The 21,870-nt window shown below is 56.1% G+C and overlaps 1 protein-coding gene across 7 annotated transcripts in view; it reads left to right on the top strand.

Annotated features, from left to right (window-relative positions):
- Nucleotides 1-11,764: 11,764 nt before the first annotated feature.
- HDAC5 (histone deacetylase 5) overlaps nt 11,765-21,870 on the top strand; it is a 35,243-nt gene continuing 25,137 nt past the window's right edge. For 6 of the 7 annotated variants that reach the window (XR_004904931.1, XR_004904932.1, XM_028520604.2 and 3 more), the window contains exons 1-2: nt 11,851-12,003; nt 17,708-17,918. Coding sequence is in view for 3 of the 7 variants with exons in the window: in XM_028520604.2 (XP_028376405.1) it covers nt 17,897-17,918 (22 nt within the window). In the remaining 4 variants the exon portion in view is untranslated. Of the gene's footprint in view, nt 12,004-17,707; nt 17,919-21,870 lie in introns of all 7 variants that reach the window. The other variant, XM_028520603.2, reaches the window with a different exon arrangement.

Below are 21,870 nucleotides of genomic sequence, written 5' to 3'. Positions count from 1 at the left end.
AGCATCCCTGTCTTGCCCGAGCGCCCGTAACTAACAGGTGGTAGAGCCGAGACGATTAACCAGGCAGTCTGGCTCCAGCATCCACAGGCTTAACCACTATGTCATTTTGCGTCTTATAATTCCAAGGAACTGGGTTCTTAACCTGGGGATTCAAGAAGTGTAAGTTCCCTGTAATTCAGTGCAAAACAGCGTGTGCCTCGTTCTGAGAGAGAATGTATGGATCTCGTTACATGTTCATGGATCAGGAGTCCGTCGCCCTGCTTTGTTTCGGGACCAGAAGACACCAGACCCTTTCATCCCTCATTTCGTGTAGATGCCTTACTCTCTCTGCCTGGACGGGTGCAGTGGCCTCCTGCATGGTCACCCTAATCCCAAGGCTCTCTTCCCTTCTGTCCATTCTTTCTAACACGCATCTGCTTCGCCGCCGTATCTCAGCCTCGACCAGCCTCCCAGTCAACAACAGCCTCTCTCCACCTCACCCATTTGTCAAGCCCTAGTTCCCAGGCTGTCTCTTCTAAGAAGCCTTAACTGCCCTGGGCAGACTCGGGTTTCCTTCTCCTTGGTTTCCTGCAGTTGAGGCATAGCTTGGGTTTCTAATGTGCCCTGTACTGTCTTCAGGTTTCCTTCACACCTCCTTGCTGGGCTTTGAACCCCTTCAGGGCAGCAACTGTGGCTCTTCACTTTCGTGCATGAGCACTCGGCACCGGACCTGGAGCATGGAAGGCACCCCGCTCAGCAAGCATTTGTTGAATGACTTAATGTCATTTGTCAGGAGGGAGTGCAAATGAGTCTTGGCAACTCCATGCCCCCTTCTGCAAACACCTGCAGTGGCTGGCTGAGGAGACTCAACTTCTTAAGTACAAAGGAGAGTGCGCCTGGCGTGTGTGTGTGTGTGTGTGTGTGTGTGTAAACAGCGTTCTCCATTGGCTGTGGAGTTAGACAAATCTGGGTCCATGTTTGACCCCGCTGCTAACTGGTTGTGTGACCTTGGGTAAGTTACTTTACCTCTCTGAACCTTGGTTGTCTCATCTATGAAAATGGAATAATACACCTTCCTCACAGGACTGCCATGAGATGAAATGGATTAATGCATGGAAGTGGCCACCTCCGGGGCATGTGGGCAGGGGCTCAACAATGGGGCTTCCTGTCCCCCCCGCTTGAGTTTGCAAACGTGTGCTTAGATTTGTTATGGGAGCCACGTGGCTTGAGCTTGTATCTATTTCAGCATATCTGCAAATGCATTTTGCCCCGATTTGTATTTTTATCACACGAGTAGTTGTGTGCGAGGAGTCAGTGTGCTGATGGATGTGTTTATGCATTTCCCTTGACATTCGCCTTGGTTTAGAAAGCGGCGTACCCTGCCGTGGCTGCACACACACTGAGAACCTTACGGGGTTTTGCTGGTGGGTGGACGTTGCATGTTGAGTGAGTGTGTGAAATGTGTGTGGAATGAAATGTGTGTTGTGTGCTGCATACCAGGGTGGGGGTCTGAGTGTACGTGGGTGGGGAAAGGCTTGTCTCTTTGTGTGGCTTTGTGTGTGCGCGAAGGCTGGGTAGATCAGCACAGTGGGACGGAACTTTCTGCGTCGGTGAACATACTTTCTGTCTTCACTGTCCAACAGAGCAGCCAGTAGTCACAAGTGGCTCCTGAGCCCTGGAAATGTGTCCGGTGAGAGCGACTGAAGAACGGAGTGTTCATTGTATTTAATTTTAATTAACTTGAATGGAAATAGCCACAGTCAACGACAGAGAAACCTCACATTTGTTCTCTACAGACCAGTGGTGTACATCCCCCTCCCTCTTAATAGGGAAACACAGCTAAGGTGTCCTGACCTCAGCAGATAAATGGGCCCGCTGGAGCCCCGCCCACGCATGTGTGCGCGTGTGAGCGCACGTGTGAGATGTACAGAGGGGGCCATCCGCCTCCTTCCTCCCCAAGTCCCCAGGCGAACAGTGAATCAGCCTGACAATGAGGTGAGTCATTCATGAATCGCTTGGGCCGACCCAGCAGGCGGGAAGCAAGCGTCAGCCAGCCACCCAGCCCTCCCCTCCAACCCCCCAGTGGGATCGCTCAACCCCACGCACTGCAGATGTTGAAGAAGAACTGACGCGAGCGAATCAAGGCATCAAAGCTCCTCTCCTCAACCCCTCCCTCTGGTTTGCAATCCATTCATCCCCCAGTCCATTTCTCCCCTCGGGTGGCATGTGAGTCATCTCAAGAGCTACACCCCCAATGCAAACAACCGCCCCCCCCCCCCCCCCCCCGGGTCCCAAGCATCCCGGAGTTGGTCTTCCCCCAAGGCTGGGATGTGGGGGCAGGGAGGCTCGACCCCTGGTGGGGTGCCACCGACTGCCTTTGGAAGAGGCTAGATCTCCAGAGCTGGCATCCAGCTTGCTTGGAGGAGCATCAAGACAAACACGGGGCCCTGGCCGCCGGGGCTCCGTGGATTGAGAGCGGGCCTGCCAACCAAACGGTTGCTGGTTCATTCCCAGTCAGTGCACAAGCCGGGGATTGCGGGCAGGTCCCCAGCTGGGGGCGTGTGAGAGGCAACCAATCAATGCTTCTCTCACACATCGAAGTTTCCCTCCCTCCCTCTCTCCCTCCCCCCTCTCTCTAAGTTTAAAAAAAAAAAAAAAAAGACAAACATGGGGGCAGCAGGGAAGGAGTTGCCGAAACTGCTGCCTGGAGCCCCTGTGGCTGGTGGCGAGGAGCGGGTTTGGAGGGGCTCAAATATCCCCGTGTTTTCCGCGGAGGTCCCACGCAGCGTCTCCGGTATCTGACCGCCTTCAGGACCCCGTAGCTCCTCCCCTCTGCCCTCCGTCCCCTGGACCCCTGCTCCCTATCCGTCAGCCTTCTTTTGGGCCGAACTTTAGGGGAGGATTCTGACTTGGACCACTGGGCCCCATGGTGATGTCCCTTACTGGGTCAGAAAACATCACAAAAACCTTAAAAACGCGTGGACCCCCCTAAGGATTTATCCTCAGAAAATAATTATTGATGTGGGCAAAAATTTAGTTACAATAATGTGCGTCACAGCATTATTTAAAATGGTGAAAAATTGGCCTTGGCTAGTGTGGCTCAGTGGATTGAGCACCAGCCTGCAAACCAAGGGGTTGTTGGTTCGATTCCCAGTCAGGGCACATGCCTGGGTTGAGGCCAGGTCCCCATTTGGGGGCGTACAAGAGGCAACCACACATTGATGTTTCTTTCCCTCTCTTTCTTCCTCCGTTCCCCTCTCTCTGAAAAGAAATAAATAAACCTGGCTGGTGTAGCTCAGTGGGTTGAGCACCAGCCTGCGAACCAAAGGGTCACCAGTTGGATGCCCAGTCAGGGTACATGCCTGGGTTGCAGGCCATGACCCCCAGCAACCGCACATTGATGTTTCTCTCTCTCTATCTCCCTCCCTTCCCTCTCTGAAAATAAATAAATAAAATCTTTTAAAAAAATTTTTAAAAAGAAATAAAATCTTTACAAATAAATAAATAAAATAACATGGTGAAAAATTGGAAACAGCCCAAATGCCCATCAAAAGGGGACTGAATAAAGAAATTGTAGTAAAACAGCACAATGGAATACCAGGCAACCCCTGAAAATCATGTGGAAGGCGATTTGATGACATGAGAATACTTTCACGAAAAATTAGATTTTAAGATACTGTGTACAGTGTAATAACAGTTTTTCTTTTTTAAAATTTTATTTTATTATTTATTTTTAGAGAGAGAGGAAGGGAAACAGAAAGGGAGGGAGAGAAACATCAATGTGTGGTTGCCTCTCCCACACCCCCTCCCTGGGGACCTGGCCTGCAACCCAGGCCTGTGCCCTGACTGGGCATCAAACTAGTGACCCTTTGGTTTGCAGGCTGGTGCTCAACCCACTGAGCCACAGCAGCCAGGGTTAATACAGTTTTTCTTGAAAAAAATATGAGCATGGAAAAAAATTAGAAAAGTATTTACCTAATTATTAATAATTGTTCTTATTGGATTATAGATTTAGAAGTGATTTTATTTTTTTCTTTGTAGTTCTCAGATTCCCCACCACCACCCCCGCTTCCAGAATTTCTTTTTTTTCACTTTTTTAAAAAGATTTTATTTATTTATTTTTAGAGAGGGAAGGGAGGGAGGGAGAGAGAGAGAGAAACATCAATGTGTGGTTGCTGGGGGCCGTGGCCTGCAACCCAGGCATGTGCCCTGACTGGGAGTCGAACCTGCAATACTTTGGTTTGCAGCCCAAATTCAATCCAATGAGCTACACCAGCCAGGGCTCAGAATTTCTACATTAAGAATTTGTGACTTTTTACAGTGGGAGAAAATAGTTTATCAAATGTTTTAAAAAGCCATTTGTAGAGATGATAATGAGAATTAACTGTAAATAGGCATTATACTGGCATCACAAAATGTTTTAAAACTGGATTGTGTGATGGTTGTATGACTTGGTAAATTTAATGAAGAATGTTGAATTGCCCTGGCTGGCATAGCTCAGTGGATGCGTGGGCTGCGAACCAAAGTGTCGCAGGTTCGATTCCCAGTCAGGGCACATGCCTGGGTTGCAGGCCATGGCCCCCAGCAACCGCACATTGATGTTTCTCTCTCTCTCCCTCCCTCCCTCCCTTCCCTCTCTAAAAATAAATAAATAAAATCTTAAAAAAAAAAAGAATGTTGAATTGTACACTCAAAATGGGTAAAGTTTATGTTATGTAAATTCTAGCTAAAGTTGTATAAAAACTCTTAGCAAAAGCTATTTGCTGGGCTGCCTGCCACTGAGTCCGTCTTCCAGCCTGACCTCAAGGTCTGATGGTAGGGATGGCAGACAAGATACAGATACACACTCGACTCTGATTTGCAGGTAAGGGGTAATTTTTAACATGAGTATAAAATAAATAATAGAAGCTTAAAAAGTCATGAACTCTGGAAATTTCCCCATGGAGGTGCCACAGACCCTGCTGCCTAAGAGTGATGGGATGTACTTTCTAGACCCGGGAACGGAGGACTTCCTGTCTGGGGGCCCTGGGCCCTCAGAGAGTTCCCGGAACAAAGAGCAGGACATGGTGACATGGTTGCCTCTGTCTGTTTGGGGGAGACCCCTCACACTTGGGGAGACCTCCCCTGGCACCGCACCCAGGGAGCCAGCCTGGGTTCCGCCGTGGCCTGGCCACTTACTCACTGGTTAACCTTCCTGGACCTCCGCCTCCTTATACATCGGAGCACGTGATATGTTCTTAGTAGAACTGTGTGAACAACACTATAGGTGACAGGGCCTTTCAGAAAGAAGGTGCTTCGTGAATGTCTCTGAAGAAAGGCGAGCAAAATGTCAGCCGAGGGCTGCTGCTGGAAGAAACGCAGTCGGGCCGATTTTCGGGTGGCTCTAGTCCAGGCCCCTCCCTGTGATCACCCTGCACCTTGTTCTCTGTGGACTCGTGACTTCAGGGCCAGGGCGGCCTTCCAGAACCACACGGTACAGCCCTCCAGTGACGGAGGGGAAGTGGGGACACTGAGGCTCAGAGAAGGGAAGTGACTTGCCTGAGCGTCTGTGGGTAGAGTTGGCCTGCGTCTCCCAGGCTCCCTCCTTCCCCGCTGCTCCACCCTGCTTCCTGGGGCTCTGCCGGGTCTATAGGGGTGCGATCTCCCAGAGGGCAGGCGCGTTGTTTGCACCCCCTGTCCCCTCCCCGCATGCATGTTCTGCTCAGAAAAGCCACCCTGAAGGAACCTGCGGACAAGTGGGATGGGACTGGCCATAGCTGTGCTGGCCTGCACTGCCGTGTTCCCGTGGCCTGGGCTCCCCGGCAGGCAGGCGGGCAGGAGCCCCCTCCGGCCCAGGAAGTCCTGCGCCTCAGTGCCAGGTCCCGGCAGGGAGGCGAGGGAAGAGAAGAGGCTCCCTCTTCTGTGATCCCCTCTGGACCCCCGCTCTTCTTGCTGCCAGAGGGGCGAGAGGGCTGCAGGGGGCCCACTCCATGTCCTCGAGGGGAGCTGAGCTGAGAAGCTTTGTTCTGGGGTCCCACCTCTGTCCCTGGCCTGGCCACCTGCTGTCCTTTAGGAAGTTGCTGGCTGCTATGAGGGGCTCTTGGTTGATGTGGGACTATAGACCAGGGGACAGGCAGCTTTCTTCTCTCTCTCTCTCTCTGTCCCTTTTTAGGCACCAAGAAAAACAGTGGTAGCTGCACCCAGAAAAGGTCTTCTTTCATGATTTTCTTTTTAAGAGAGAGGGGAAGAGAAGCAGACCGGCAGAGACACATTGGTGTGAAATCGGTTGCCTCTCCCATGCGCCTCAACTGGGCACTGAACCTGCAACCCAGGCGCGTGCCCTGACTGGGATTGAACCCCTGCCCTTTCGGTTTACGGGACGATGTTCCAACCAAGTGAGCCACGCTGGCCAGGGACAGAACCGTCTTCATTTTTAAGGAAATTCACAGATGGTTCTAGAAGCTATGACGCTGGTGTTCCCCAAAGGTCGGCCGTTGCTGAGGGTAGAGACAGTAGCCCGCTCTCAGTCTCTGAGCCAGAACGCAGGAGCTCGGGGGCCTGGGAAGGCACGGAAGGGCCCCGGGGGTGGGGGGCAGGGGAGGCTGTCAAGTGAGGGTTGGCTGAGGCCCCCCTCTCCAGGCAGGCCTTCTGGCTTTTGTTATTGATTGATTATTGATTAATGTATTGGGCGACAACTCTCGAATTGTTCGTTGTCAGAGCTAGGAAAATCTCCAGAAGCCGTCCATCCAATCTCACCACTTTACAGATGAGGAAGATGAAGGGCACTCCGCGGGGCGGAGGCTTGCCTAGGAGCCTGCCTGGTGTCTTCTCCCAAACGTCTCGGTCAGTCAGCGGTGACCCTGCTGGACGGTGGCCCGGAACCAGTTTCCTTCTGCCCTAAGCACAGAGGACAAGGGGGCAAGGAGGAAGGGGGGAGGGAGGGGAGGAGGGACGGTTTTGCCACCCCTCCTTCCCATCTTCGCCTGCGGGACCATCCGGAACTGTCTCCAGCCGGGAGGAAGGAAATCCCACCCAACCCTCTCATTCTACAGGTGCACAACGGGCCCAGAGAAAGGAGGGCACTTGTCCAAGGTCACACAGGGATGCCTGGGCCAGATTCGGGCACCCTGAGTTATACACTCTGGGTAACTCAGTTCTCCAAGACATGCCTTTGCTTTGGGCCTTGGGCACACGAGCTGTTTTCCTTGAAATAAACTCTTCTCCCGCTCCTGAGCACGTTGTGAGAAGCCTAAGGGCAGGACCAGACCTTAACGCATCTTGAAGAAATCAAGACCCAGCTTAGACTTTGAATCCTAGTATTATGCTGGATGTGGTCACCTCTGCCCTCACATTGATTGGGAATTCATGGGTGTCAGAACGGAAAGGGACCTCAGAGGCTGGAAGTCCGAGTCCTTTATCTGTTTCCCAGATAAAGACACCAAGTTCCAGAGAGGAAATGACTCATCAGACGAGACACAGGGATGTAGCTGATCCTAAGACCCAGCTTTTCTCCTGCCCTGTTTTCTTCATTCATTCATTCATTCACTCATTCATTCATTCATCGCAGCCCCCACAGTACCTAGTGTTGTACTGGCCTCATAACTTTTCTCTCTTTCTTTTTTGTAGCAGCATTAACGACCATTTATTGCTGTGCCTGGTTTTGTGCTAAGTGCTGTGGGGTTTTTTGTGCTTTGTCATACAGCTCTCACCACAGACTTATAAGGGAAGTACTATCATCCCTATTCTCCAGGTATGCAAAATGAGATGCCCGAGATTATGCAATTTAACAAAGCCGCACAGGTAAGAAGCGGCACCAGCAGACTCCCACGTACAGTACCACGCTTCACCCACCCTAAACCGAGACTCTCAGAGCCCAGAGTTCTCCCCGTAAGTGCCACCATCCCTTTGGCCCACCAACCCTGCACCCGAGCTGATGCAGACATCAGGACACCTCCAGACCGAGACCTCTGACCCCTCCTCGGGGCTCACAGGTGCGTCTTCAACAGTGGCGTCGCTACACCAAGCCGCAGCCCCCAGCTGGCTGCATAACTTTTCGGTTTGCCCAATAAATTCTTGCCGCATGGAACAGGAACAAGGTGCCTTATGTACAAGTTGCCCTTGGTAACTGTAAAAGCTTTCACGAATGTTTATTTCCTTTCATAGATATCTAGTGAACGCTTATTACTTGGGTTTATCAGCTCAGTTCTTCCTTGTTCTGCATTATTTTCTGCCCGAGGCTGTATTTAGGCAGAACTGGATGGTTTCCATCCCAGGCACTCTTGGGAGGCCGGCAGGGCCACTTAAGTATTGGCCCACCCGAGACCAGAAATGTGGGCCGCACCACTCTGGCCAGAGCATCCCAGAGCTTCTGGAATCCTGCCCGTGGATCTGAGGGTTTCCACCCCAGGAGAAACTCGGGGTGAGAGTCTGAAGGTGAGGGAGGACTCGTTGGAACTGGGGACCCTGTCTGTTCCCCAGGTGATGCTCACTTTTGAGGGCAAAGCCCCGGGGTCAGTGAGAGTGGGTGTGGAGGAGACGGATTAACTGTCAGGACGGCCGTGTCCATGAAGCAAAGAGGAATGTGGCTCTCCCTCCCACTCCAAGTACCGACCAGGACACTTCTCACGGTTCCACGCAGGAGTGGCAGCTCCCAGAGCCCCCCCCCAGCAGCATTGCTCACCACTCCTCATGGTCCTCACCAGCCTTGATGCCTCCTTCTCATCGTCCAACAGCGCTGCCAACCTGCCAGGTTCAATGCCTGGCTCTCTTCCACCATTGATTTTCTTTGACCAAGAACCCAAATTCACCACTGGATCCCAGGGGCAGAAGTTCTACATGGGGAAACTGAGGCAGCGGTTAACCAGACAGTCCCATGACCCCTGTTTCCGTGGTGAATGGTTCTACTAAGGGCTTACCCTGTGGACTCATAACAGAAGACGTTTTATTCTCTGCGAGGAACTTTCAAGTTCCTGAAAGCCAGATTCATTTCTATATTCCCAGCACCTACTACAGATACTCAAGAAAGATGCAGAATAAATGAGGAATTATCTAACCCCCATGTACCTGAGAAGGGGAAATCTGAGGGCTCGTCAGGGCCTCATATGGAGAATTTTATTAACTTCTAAGACATTTGACCGCTGGGGCCCAAGGTGATAATCTCAGGGACCTCCAGAGAAGCGGGGCTAGAGTGCTGGGCTTGGGGGCCCATCTCCGCCAGGCCCTGTTCCTTGCGTTTGGGGGACAGAGAGACCTGGGTTTGAATCCCGTTTTTGCTTACACGAACTCAGTGACTTCGGGCAAGTTATTCTGTCCCCTCATCTAGGGGATGGGACGCGCCTCGCGGAGGTGTTCCGTGAGACAGTTTTTGGCATGTTGTCATACCAGATGGAGACATTCTTTACTCACGTTCTGAGATCTGGAGAGAAGAAATTCCAGTCTTCAGCGTCCGCAAGCCTTCACTGAGTACCTGCTCTGTGTGAAGTGATGCGCTGGGAGCTGGAAAGGCAACAAGAAATGTGATCTTATCTCTTTTCTCAGGTGGCTCGTACTCTGCTTGAGGAGGCGAAACATAAGCACTGAGACAGCAAAATCCCAACCCAACCCAACCAACAACGAGAGACAACATAGGTTCTATAAAAGTCGCAGCAAATGTGTGATACCTTGCTATAGGAAAGAGGCAGGGGGACCCTTGTCTTGGGGTGGCACGGGATAACTTTGTGGGGGCAGGCTTTCTGCTCAGAATTCATTGTCCAGTCAAAAAGTGCTTATTCTGGCATAGTATTTTAACACACATTTGTTTAATTTAATAAATATTCATTGTCTTTTTCCCCCCAGGTATTGTGTTGGGTGGAAATGTGTGGGTTCTGCACTCAAGAAGCTTGCAGGGCCCTGGCTGGTGTGGCCTAGTGGATTGAGCACTAGCCTGTGAACCAAAGGGTCGTTAGTTCAATTCCCAGTGAGGGCACATGCCTGGGTTGTGGGCCTGGTTCCCAGTGGAGGGTGCTGGAGAGGCAATCACACATTGATAGTTGCTTCTCTTTCTCCCTCCCTTTCCCTCTCTAAAAAAATATAATAAATAAATAAAATAAGAAACTTAACAGAGTTTCTTATTTGTTAAAAAGAAACTTAACAGAGATGGACACTGAACCATAAATAGTAAATGTAAATTTGTACATTTACAAATTGTTATCAGGATCAATAAAAGCATATATAAAGTAATCTCTGGAGATAAGGTTCAGGGATTAACATTTTGAACCAACTCCTGAGGTCATTTGTAAGAAACTGAAAGTTTGAAAACCACTTTTCTGGGCCAGATGCAGATTTCAGTGAGAAAATGGGAAAGGTTTTAAACTCTTTCTTGATTAGCTCTGTGTTCTAAAAAAGGCCACTCTAGTTTGGGGAGAAGGCTGGGATGGGTGCAGGGAGGGGACTAATTGGGGAGGCAGATAGTGAAGGATAATTTGGCTTAGTGCAAGGGGTGCGGCTGGAGACTTGTCAGTGGGAACTGATTCATGAGATACTTTGTAGAAAGAACCTGTATCATTTATACCAGAAACATTTATGTATGTCATTCACTTTCTCTGATTAGATAAGTAATACAGATAGTTGCAAAACTTCAGACATACAGGAAAAGATAAAGAAGAAAAACAAACGTAAATATTTTGGTATGTATTTTTCTGGCTTTTTCTATACACGCATAGTCAGACAGATGGATCTAGTTTGTTGTTTACTTCAGTGGAGCAATTCTGTAGTACTTGTTTGATTCCTGATTTTCAAGAAAGCATTATATCATAAACATCTTTTCAGGTGAATATAGACGGTATCATTTTAAATATCTGGATGGCATTCCACTGAGTAAGTGTGCCTGTTTATCTGCCAATATCCTGCTGATGGATACTTAAGTTGTTTCCAACTTTTCACATCATTATAAACAATCTCTTTCCTTCCATACTCATTTTTTTTCAAAAAATTTATTTATTTTTAGACAGAGGGGAAGGGAGGGAGAAAGAGAGGGGGAGAAACATGGCCGTGTGGTTGCCTCTCACACCCTCCCCCTCCACCGGACCCGCCGCAACCCAGGCATGCGCCCTGACTGGGAATTGAACCTGCGATCCTTTGGTTCGCAGGCTGGTGCTCAACCCACTGAGCCACACCAGCCAGGGCCCATACTTATTTTTGAACACGTCAATGTTTATTTCCTTAGAATAAATCCTTGTTAGCGGGATTACTGGGTCATTGACAAATTGTTTAGGTGTCATCACACATACACTGTGTTCTTAGGGGAACTGTGTAGGAAGAGGACACCAAAGTCGAAGACCGGAAAGTGCTCCTTTTGAAGGCCTTGGATTGTTACAACCATACCCTGGCTTTTCCCAGACTTTTCATTCCCTGGCACGGAGGTGGTATGTGCGCTCCGAGCTCAAGACCTGTCCCAGCTATCCACCCCCAGCCTGGCATCTAGGCTGGGGCCTCTGCAGCCCTCCCAGCCCTTAGGAATCCGTCCCCCTGTTCCCCTCCCCCACCGCGGCAGGGCGTGTTAGGAAGACGCTCAGGCAGGCGAGGATTGCACCATCTACGGTTTGAAAAGGAAGTCGAGGAAGCGCGGGGAGGAAAATCGAGCGTCCCAAAGGCTGAGCCCGGGCAGTCAGACCAAACCGCCTACAGCACTCCTTCCAGGACTATTCGCTGGGCTCGTATCCCTTGCTTTTCACCCCCTCCCCAGCCCAGCGCTTTGCTGGGTACCAGCCCTTTAAGAAGCTGTCAGGGTGGCGCTGCTGGCCCCGCCCCTCGGGGAGGGCCTCGAGGGAGAGGAGGGGTTGGTGGCGGCAGAAGCGGAGGGGGGGGGGGGGTTCTGGGTCTATTTTTAGCTCCGGGTCGGGTCACGTGACGGGAGTGACGTCTCCGAATGTTGTTGTTGGTGGCGGCGGCGAGCGGAGCCGGAGGAGCCGCCGCAAAGATGGAGGAGCCGTCGGGGAGGCGCTGCCGCTGCTGCCGCCGCCGCTGCTGTCGCCGCCCCCCGCGAAGCCGAAGCTCCAGCCACAGGGGGTGAGCACACCCCACCACCCCGTATCCCACCTCCCTCGGGCCCCCGGGGCGCGAGGCGGCGCACCCTCCTGCCATCGCTGCCTGCGGGCGCCCAGCGCGCGCTCCGCGCCCTGCGCCCCGCGCCCCCCTTCCTTCCTCCAGGCTCCCGGTGCCGGCCTGTGCCCCCCCGGGAGCATCGCCAGCTCGGGAGCCGGGCCTCGGGGTTACTGCGCGCGCCCCTCCCCACTCCTCCTTTGCAGGGGCACTTTCCTGCAGGTAAGGGAGGGGCCCGCTTTCCCGGGACCCGCACTCCCAAACGGCTGGGACACAGCCGGGGCTGTCTGATTTGTTCCCTCCCGAGTGGCGCATATTGCGTTGCAGAGCGATTTGAACCCTGCACCCGGATTCTATGCAGACTCCTCTTCTCAGGACAGCCCTTTCTTGGTACTCGGAGATGAGGGGCGCTGCCCGCTCCACAGCGCTTCTACCCGTACCCAAGGACCCGTTTTTCATTCTGTCCTAAGAGTTTCGTGCATGAGGAGGGGGCCTGCGGGCTCACCTTACTTCTTCTCCCATTATTCTCACCCCCTCCCCCGTGAGGCGTTATTGCGTTTGTTCCCACCCTCTTCTTCCGTCTGACACCCTGGAGCCAGAGAGAGAGAGGGAGAGAGAGAGAGGGAGAGAGAAAGAGAAAGCGAGAAAGCGAGCGAGCTAGGAGATGCAAGCTCCCCGCTTCTTGTCTCGGGTAGATGCCCCCCATTTTTCATCCTGGGTCTGTATCTCATGGAGGCGGTAATGCTGCCTGTGTCTTTTAACTGGGGGGTAGGCTGCTTCCCTACCCCACCCTTCTCTGGGGCCCTGGGGAAATGAGAACTGGCTAGATGATAAGTAATTAATCTGGGAGTGTGGTTGGTGAGGGGAGAGAAGGGAAGGTGGGGGTGCCCCGTTTCGGAGAAGAGGTGACCATCTACCCCCACTGTTGGCCTTTGGAGATGGTGTGATGGGTAGCAGTTGCAGTGGCCTTTGGGGGGCAGTGCTCGAGAGACTCTGACAGTGCCCACTCTTCTTCTGGGGCTTGGCTTTACGTTTGGCGGTTGGGGTTGGTGATGGTGGTGATTGGGTTGAAGGACCAGCTGGGAGGGGAGGATGGAGCCAGATCACAGGAACAAAAGGAGGCAGTGGATGGGGGATCCGGGAGTCTGGGCCAGAGGGACTCCTCACCAGACTGCCTTGCAGGACTTGAGCTGGGGGCTGGGTCTTGCCCTGGGCCTGTTCAGGTTCACAGGAGATAGGCAGGCAGGGTCCTCAGTCTGTGTTCCAGGCACCAGGTCCCCCCACCCCCCAGCCTGTGCCAGCTGTTGAGATGCTGGGCTGGGGATGGTGGGTGAGCCCTGTTGGGGGCTGCCTGCTTCTCCATCCCAGCCCTCCCCCCTTCCTATGCCTCCTAAACACAGCTTGGGGAGATCTTGGTTTTCTCCAGCCCCTCCTCTTGAAGCCTCTCTTTGCTCTGTCGCCCTTGGACTTGGATCTGAGCTATGTCCTGACAAGCCAGGCAGGGGTGTCTCTGGGTTAGAGGAGGGGCCCCCAGCGTCTCCACTCTGTCCTGGAAACGTATGCTTGCCAGGGACCAGAGACACAGATACCAGGTGCAAGTTACTTGGGGGCAAGGATGAACGGCATGTCAGTTCTGTGCTGGTCCCCCCCCCCCAACATTTCCTCCTCTGTGGCTGGATCCCGTAATTTGGAGGGAGTTGCTGGGGGGGGGGGGTGCAGCAGTATCACATGCCCCACCCCCTCCAAGTAGCTGCAGAAACAAAGGTTTGCTTTTCCCTTCTCTAGGGGTGGCATCCTAGCTGTGTGTTTAGAAATGGGGCCTGGGGATGGGGAGGTAGTTTGTGTTTCTGCACGAGGGGGGCGGGGGACCAGCTCTGGGAGCTGGGGGGGAGTACAGTCGGTGCCGAAGTACCAGCTGCTCTTTAATAATTAATTCTTCCTACTCACATCCCTTTGAGGAGGGATGTCTGGAACACGGCATCAGGCTCAGCCAGCCTGCTAGAGGACGCACTCCTGTTGGTGGGGGGGGTTGGGGAGAGACTGCAAGGGGGGGCGGTTCTTGGCATTTTTGGAGCACTGTCGCTTGCTCATGAATGAAAACCTGATGCAGCCTGTGAGGGGGCCTATTGTAGCCTGTAGCTGACTTTGGCTAATTAAACTTTCTCTGCCTTTCTTCTTCCCCACCCCACCTCACCCCAGTCCTGGCCTCAGCCCTCTCTTGAATGGGGACCCTGTGTGGTAGTGCTGGGGAGGGGGTGTCCTTCTGCCTGAGGTTTTAGGGCAAACAGACCGGGTCTTCTGCCCTCTGCCTCTGCCTCCTCCCTCCTTTCCCTCTCAACCCCCCCCCTGCTTTTTTTTTTTTTTTTTCTAGAAATAGCAGCCTCCTCCATCTGGTTTGTGCAGATGCCTGGAGCTGCGTCTGAGCAGACAAACAGAAACGGGCCGATTGCAAAAATGAATTTGTTAGCCTGGTGCCTTTTTCCCTCCTCTCTTGCCCTCCCCCTCCTCTTAGCGTGGGGCCTAGGCACCCGAGTCAGCCACCCCTCGTGGCTCTGGTCATCCCAGGCTCCGGGTGGCCCAGCTCGGGGAAGGTCCGAGGCGACGGGAGCTCTGGGAGGCTCGGGAAAATGGTCTCCCGTGGCTGCAGGCAGGAGGAGTCCAGAGGAGAGGGCCTTTGTGCCTCGGGATGGGGTGTCTGGGCTCACAGCTTTCTGGGGCGACCTTTGGGTGCCGATCTCAGCCTGGGGGCAATCTCAGGTTCACAGGATTCGGTGCAGACAGTTGGCTTGGCCGCCTGGGACCCGGGGAGGGGACCCTGGCCACAGTGCTCAGAACTTGGGCCTGCCTCTAGCAGGGCCAGAGCTGGTGTGTCAGGAGAAGGCTGGCAGGTGATGCTGGAGTCCAGGGACCAGAGAAACCCTCAGGGGGACACCTGACTCCCCAGGAGTCCCGAGGGGGCTCTTTGGGGGACAAGATCCCTGCAGGGCAGCACTGTAAACTCGTGGTCTCTGGGGCATTTCACTGCTCCCTGTCTCCCTCACTTGCCCACCCTGCTCCTCCCACCCTCCGCCAGAGCCTTGTTACCCGTGAATGGGGCGGGAGGGGTCCCCCCTAGGGTTTTTGCCCTAACTCCCCTGGCTTAGCCATGAGCTTGTAGGGGCAGATGCTTCCCTCGTGCCTTGTCCTGCCATCCTGGCTGGAGGTCGTAGATGGGTTTGGATTCTGGGGTGGGACAGGGGTCTGACTGAGAGAGTTGACAGCGTGGCGACAGGGTCGTGGCACCTGCCTGCCTATGATGTCAAGGAAACTGGGCCACTCACTGGTCTGTGATCCCAGAGCCACACAGCTCCTGGTCCCCAGGCTGCCCGACGAGACCCTCCTACAACAGTGGCCAGCAGTGATTTTTCTCTAGCAGAGCGGGGACCAAAGAGCTCTGGTGTTGACCATCACGCTGCCCCGTCCCCACTTCACGCTCCGCCCCAGACAAGAATCGGTGCCTGCCCTGGCCAGGTAGTGAATGCCGCTTTGTTCCTGTTGGAGGCCCCTGTTCACCGGGGAGGCTCGGCGCGGGGACTGGCAGACGCTCTGCAGGTGGACCGGGCGCAGGGCTCTGCTGCGTCCTTCAGGGCGGGGAAGAGACCCGAGCCCTCGGGAGTTCTAGAAACCCTTCCTTGCCTGTTCTCCCCAGGGGCGAGGACCGTGGGGGCTTGGGACCTGATACTGACGCGGTGTGCGTACGCCTCGGAGGCTCTGCCCCTTCTGAGCATCCTGCTGTGGAGGTGTCTTTTACGAGGCAGATGGGTTGGGCCACTTGGGCTGCTGGGAATCGTGGGAATTTCTGAAGCTGTGTTCCCCAGCCCACGGGAAAGGGTGTGAGCGGGACTGGGCGCCAGCCCCGGGTGGGCACGGGCAGAGCTGCCTGCCCACGCTGGCCCTGCCAGGGCACCAGCAGCCCCACCTGCCGCATTCCTGAGCCTGGCCCCAGCCCTGCACAGCCTCTTTTGTCCTTGCCCCACGCCTGTGTCTTTCGCAGCCGTCCGGCCCCTTCGCTCGGCTCCCTCCCACCTCCCCAGTCGGAGGGCACCTTTCTGCAGCTGTGGAGTCCAGACCCTGTGGGCAAGGGCACGGAGCACAGTAGGCCTTTGAAGCCTCGAGGCTTCCCTAGTGTGTGCGTACGTGCGTGTGTCCTTGTGTCCCTGCCATGGCCGACTCCCAGGCTACTCGGCTCCATACGGACCTCACCCCTGGGAATCCGTGATGAGAATTCAAGGCTTACTGAGAAGTTTTCTTGCCAGGAGGTGGGGCTATCCGGGGACAGAGCTCCTTGCCTGTTCCTCGCTGGGGGAGCGCAGTTCGGGCTTAAACATCCAGCGTCTCTCTCAGCCTCATCTGATTGCTTTCTGCTGCCTCACTTTCACCGAGTGTTGGGCTTCCTTTCATTTGCAAGAAAATGAATGAGATCATGTCTGGGGTGGCTCGTGGGCTGTTTAGGGATGGGCCCAGGTGGGTGCATGCGTAGTGTGAGGCTTGAGGACCAGCTCTGGGAGGGGTGGGGATAGGTTGGCAAACTCACGGTCTTTTGTTTTTAATCCTCGCCCAAGGATATGTACCTTGATTTTAGAGAAAGGTGGGCCGGGGAGGGGGGTGGGGGGGAGAGAAAGAAAGAGGGGGAGGCGGAGGCGGGGCAGGGGGAGAGAAAGACAGAGAGAGAGAGAAACATCAGTAGGGTTGTTTCCCGTCTGTGCCCTGACCTGCAACCTAGGTGTGTGCCCTGACGGGGAATAGAACCCATAACCTTTTGGTGTATGAAACAGTGCTCCGATCCGTCAAGCCACCCTGATAGGGGTGGCTTTTAATGGTCTTTTAATACTGGAACATCCTCTGTTACTACGCTGGCCTTGGCAGGCCTGCCTCTGGGCCTTTGGTCTGGTTGCCTTTTTCTGCTTGGACCCGTAATCTGGCAGGCAGAGCCCTGGCCAGATTTCAGACCTCACAGAGGACAGAACCTGTACAACCCCCAGGAAGCCCTGGGCTTGGGCCCCTGGACCCAAGTCTGGGGGTGCTGGACGTGGGGTGAATGTCTCTGCCTTTCCAGATTCCTGGGGACAGCCTGGGTCATGGGTCAGAGAGCGTTGCCCTCTTTTCCCTGGCCGACTGGGAAAAGGGGGAGACCGAGGTAGAGAAGCACGTCACATTTGAGAGTCAGATGGCACCAGGACCAAAGAGTAGGGAGATGTCACTCAACCTGCGAGTCCCAACTCAGGCTGCTGGGCCTGGGGTCCCAGTCTCTCTCTTCCTTTCGGCCAGGGACCCCGGGTCAGCCCTGCGTCTCCCCACCACCATGGGCAGAGTTTGGAAGCCTCCTTGCATCTCTTCTTTGTGTGCCTTCAGCCCCACGTGGGCACCTTTGGGAGTCTGTAAGGTCTCCCCACCTGGCAGTAGGCACTGTCACCTGAAAAGGAGTTTGTGGGGGTGTCACTGCTGTAGCTATTTCCTGTCCCTTGAGGGCTGGTGGCCTTACAGGTTAGGAAGAGAAGAAACCGGGGTTCGGTCCCATTCGGGATCCCCTCAGTGCCCCTAGGCACTCACCCCTCCCCCCTTCACCAGGTGGAAGCGAACAAGCTCCGAGATCCCTGAGTCCGGGCGCTAACCCTGCTCCCCCTCTCCGCAGGGATGCCGTGCTGAGTGCCTGACTGCCTCGCCCGGAAGCATGGCCTCGGATGGGCGTTAGAGGCACAGCGGCCCCGGGCTCCCGTCCCGTCCGTCTGTCTGTTATCGTCTGTCTGTCTCGACATCATCGCAGCTCCGTCCCCTCCCGTCCCGGCCCCCAGCGCCAGCTCCCTGCAGGCCCAGAGCCGGCATGAACTCTCCCACCGAGTCGGGTAAGAGCCGGGGGGCTGGGGAAGGGCACCCTGGGGTGGCTTTGGCCGCAGCGGCCCGCGCGTGCGGGCTGAGAGCCCGGCCGGTCTGAGCTTCGAGGGGACCGGGGCGTCAGGAGTGGAGAAGCCTCGTGAGAGGAGGACAGACGTGAGCCTGGAGTTACTGACCGCAGGGGGCACCCGAGAACTGATGGGTCAGCAATAGTCTGGACTGGCCCTTGGGGGCGTGGGTCCAACTCTGTTCCCATGCCAGCCCTGAGAGGGCATGTGGGTGCCTGAGTCTCTGGGCGGCCCAGGCAGGGGGCAGGGGGGTGGCAGTGATACTGGAAGAAGTTCTCGACAATAGCTGAGTGCCGAGCTTCCTTTTTGTGGTGCTGCCTCTCTTCCTGGCGGCGTGTTGCTCTGTGCCCCGTACTTGTCTCTAGCAGAGGTTTGCAGCGTCTTTGGCCTTGGTCTGTGTTGGGGGCATGCGCTGTAGGGGTGGGGGTGCAGTGACGTGAGGGTGGAGGGGTCTCGGCTTTCTCCTTTGAGTCAGGTCCACTGCCCCTTCTCTTGCGGGGCCCTGCACGTGGTGGATTCCTGGTTTGGGGTCTTGGCCTCTGAGATTTCCCATCCTTCTCTGCTCTTCGGAGCCTGCCTCAGGCTGCCAGAAATAGCCCCTGGGTGGGACTCCAGGCCGCTCCGTGTGTGGGTGCGTCTGGGTGTATGCCCATGAGGATGTGTCCAAGTGGCCTGAGCTGGACCCTCAGGAGTTTCCCAGAAGGGTCACGGGTCACTGTGGTCACAGTAATAACTGCCTTGGCTGTGTCTTTCTGTGCAGCCTTAAAGGGTCAGAGTCCCTCTTGCTCAACAGCCTGTCCGAGCTCCCACATCTCTCTCCGTAGGGGTGGAGGGTGTTTTTCCTTCTTGCAGAGTTAGGGGAAACCAGGGCCTGGAGATGCAAACCCATTTGCAGGAGAGACAGGCGGCATCGGGTGGGCAGTGCGGCCCCTTCTCGCCTCCTTCCCCTTTGTCGGTGTGCTGGACCTGGTGCTGGCCACATGCGGGAGAGGCCCTCGGCAGGGTCCTGGGGGTGCAGCAGACTCGGGGGCTCTGGAAGCTGGTGGGATTGTTTGGCTTGGTGCCATCGGTGTTGGTCAAGGCCGCGCCCCTCCCCCTTCCCGTCCAGCATCACGTGACCAGGGCACAGGCTGCGGACAGAGCGGAGGGCCAGCTGGAGAAGGCTGGGTTCCCGAAACCCGATGAGCCCCCTCCTGCGGGGGTTGTGTTTCCCTCCTGGTTCCCCCCACCTCTGCCCTCCCCTTCACTCAACCTGTGGGGGCCGTGCCAGGTGTCAGACATGGAGAGGTCTGGAAGGTGGGCTGTGGGGCTCTGACTTCCTGCTTCCTCCTCTGAGAGGAGAGGCCTGGGGGGGTTCTCATCACTCCCTCGCCCATCTCAGCAGGGTGCCGCCCCCCAGCAGGATCGGCGTCCCCACAGTAGTGCCAGCTGCCCCTTTCCTCTGAGCCGCCGTGCTCACCTGTCCCAGAGCCACCTCCAGTCACGCCGGGGCTGCCGTCTGAGCCAGGGCCGAGGGGGCAGAAGCTGCCCAGGGGCATTGGTTGGTGGCTTTGGAAGGACATTTTCAAGTTTTGGGGTTTTATTCTCTTTTTTAAAAAAAAAGGCTAAAATAATCAGCCTTGGGTTGGTGAGGTCACCGGGTGGCCTTTCCAGATGCTGTTGGTCCCGGTTCCCTGTGCAGTCACATCTGCAAGGGTTAGCAGGAGGGTGGCCGGAGCTGAAGGCGCCCACCAGCGTGGGAGACGGGCGGCCTGGGAGCTGGGAGCGCTGCTGAGCCTTGCCGGGAGGGCCCTCCTGAGTGGGGTCTGTAGGCTTGGCTGCGCCCGCCTAGCCGGCTTTCCCACTCCCCCCAGTAGGGGGAGATGCTGCCCTCCAGTGTTCGGGAGGGAGGGCTGAGGAGGGGGCCAGAGACCCAGGACCTCATTCTAGGGCTGTGGAGAGGCCTCAGCTGGGGTCAGTGCTTGAGGGCATCCCGCTGAGGCCCTTTCCCCCCGAGTTTTCCTGGGGCTCCGGAACTGGCTGTCCCACCTGTGGAGTGAGAGCTGCTCTTGGGGACGGCCACCTCCACAGCGCTCATCCTTGTCAAGGGGCCCGGCATCTGCCATTCCCAGAGCTCAGGGCGGCATTGGGGCTGGGGCCGGGGGTGCCCCGTGCCAGGCAGAAGCTTGGATACCACGAGCCTTTGGACTCCACGGAAGTCAAACGAAACCACGAATTGCAGCTAAAGCATGTAGGTGTCTACTTCCCCTGTGGACACGGTGCAGAGAGGCCCGGGGAGAGCCAGGGACCACGAGGCCGGGGGGAGAGGTGGGCACGGTTGGTCTGCAGGGCCCGGGTGGCCTGGCCCCGGGTGCTCCCGCCCCCTCCCGAATCCCCGAAGACACGTTCCTCTTTCCTTCGGCCGTGGGCTAGCACTGTTCTTGGGTTTCCCCAAATTTCTCTCAGGCCAGGAGCTTGGCCTGCGGCGAAAAGTAGGAGGTGCCTCATCCCCATCCTCAGAGCAGACAGGTTAGCGAGAGAGTTCTGGGTGAGGGGCCGCAGGCAGGGCCTCGGGGCAGCTTGCTTCTGGGGCTGACCCCTCCTCCTGGGGCGTGGGAGCTGATCGACTTACCCCCAGGCTGGGCCCAGTGCCAGCGTTTGACCTGATTTGCCTCTTTTCTGGTCCTGGGTGCAGGCAGAGCCCGTGGGGGGGGGGGGCTGCCTGCTTCCCTGTGGGGGGGCACTGCCCGGCGTCTGGCGTCTCTTCGGGCAAAAGGGGGCTCGAGGAGTGAGGCTTTCTTTATTTTCCTGGAACCGATCACTTCTGCTTCCCTCCGTGGTGTCGAAGGACCGGCAGAATCGGCCCCCTGCCTGGGTTTGGCCCGACTTGGTCAGAGGAGCTGCCCCGAACCCTGGGACCTCCTCGGCCGGCTCTGGCCACTGCCCTGTCCCCTGTGCCGCTGCCCAGAGGAGAGGGCAGGAGCGAGGCCCGCTGTGCAGGCCGGTCTGGATGGCGGCGGGGCTCCGGGAGGAGGCGGCCAGCTTCCTCGTTCCCAGCGTGGGAGGGAGACAAGCTTCATGACAACACCTGCCTGCCCAGCACCTCCCAGCGCACTCCGCACTTTCTCTCCTTCCCTTTCCCAGGGGGGAGGGAAGGAGGGCAGCTGCCCCCTCCTTTCTGGGTGACCAGAGAAACTGGGGCACGGGCGTGGGGTGGAGCCAGGAACCTCGGCGTCCTGCCTCCCAGTCTCCAGCTCAGGCTCTGCCTCGGCGCCCCTGGGGAGGGCGGGCAGCCGGCCCCGGGGAGGAGAAAGTGGGTCAGGGCCGGTGTGGGGTGGGGGCTTCGGGAAGGGGACGCCTCGTGTCCCTTCTCCCCGTAGGTGCCTCCGGCTCACCTCTGCGCTCACTGTGCGCTGGGGTCCGCTCCACTTCCTCTTCCCTGCTCCATCGTTGCCAAGGGGTTGCAGGCTTAGAATGGGATGGCAGGAGGAGGCAGGGTCAACCCCGAGGGGATGTGGAAGATGCCAAAGTAGGTGTTCGTGTTTTTGCTGGACTTGGTTCCAAATGAGAGGGTTCAGCCAGCACCTAGTGTGGGGCCAGGCAGACGGCAGCACCGAGGCGATGCCAGCAGGCCCCAGTGTGACTGGGTCAGAGGACAGGAGAGGCCTGGTGGAGGGCGGGCAGGCCCAATGTCTCCGGGACCCCAGGGAAGCCGGTACCCCACACTCCGTCTGGGGTGCCCTGGGCCAGCCCTTGGCTTTCGTTGTACTGTGCACAGAGCAGACGTTGCTTCCTTCCTTCTGGTTAGCGCCACCCCAGCCACTGGGGCTCGGGAAGGGGGGCCCAGAGGAGCCCAGGGAGCCAGGTGTGGGTTCCCCTCCAGCAGGTGTAAGGGGTCAGGAGGCCTGACCCCAGC

Source organism: Phyllostomus discolor, chromosome 8 (genome assembly GCF_004126475.2).
Source record: "Phyllostomus discolor isolate MPI-MPIP mPhyDis1 chromosome 8, mPhyDis1.pri.v3, whole genome shotgun sequence".
Classification (NCBI taxonomy): domain Eukaryota; kingdom Metazoa; phylum Chordata; class Mammalia; order Chiroptera; family Phyllostomidae; genus Phyllostomus; species Phyllostomus discolor.
Note: the sequence above shows the minus strand (reverse complement) of the source record. Positions and strands in the feature narration are given on the sequence as shown.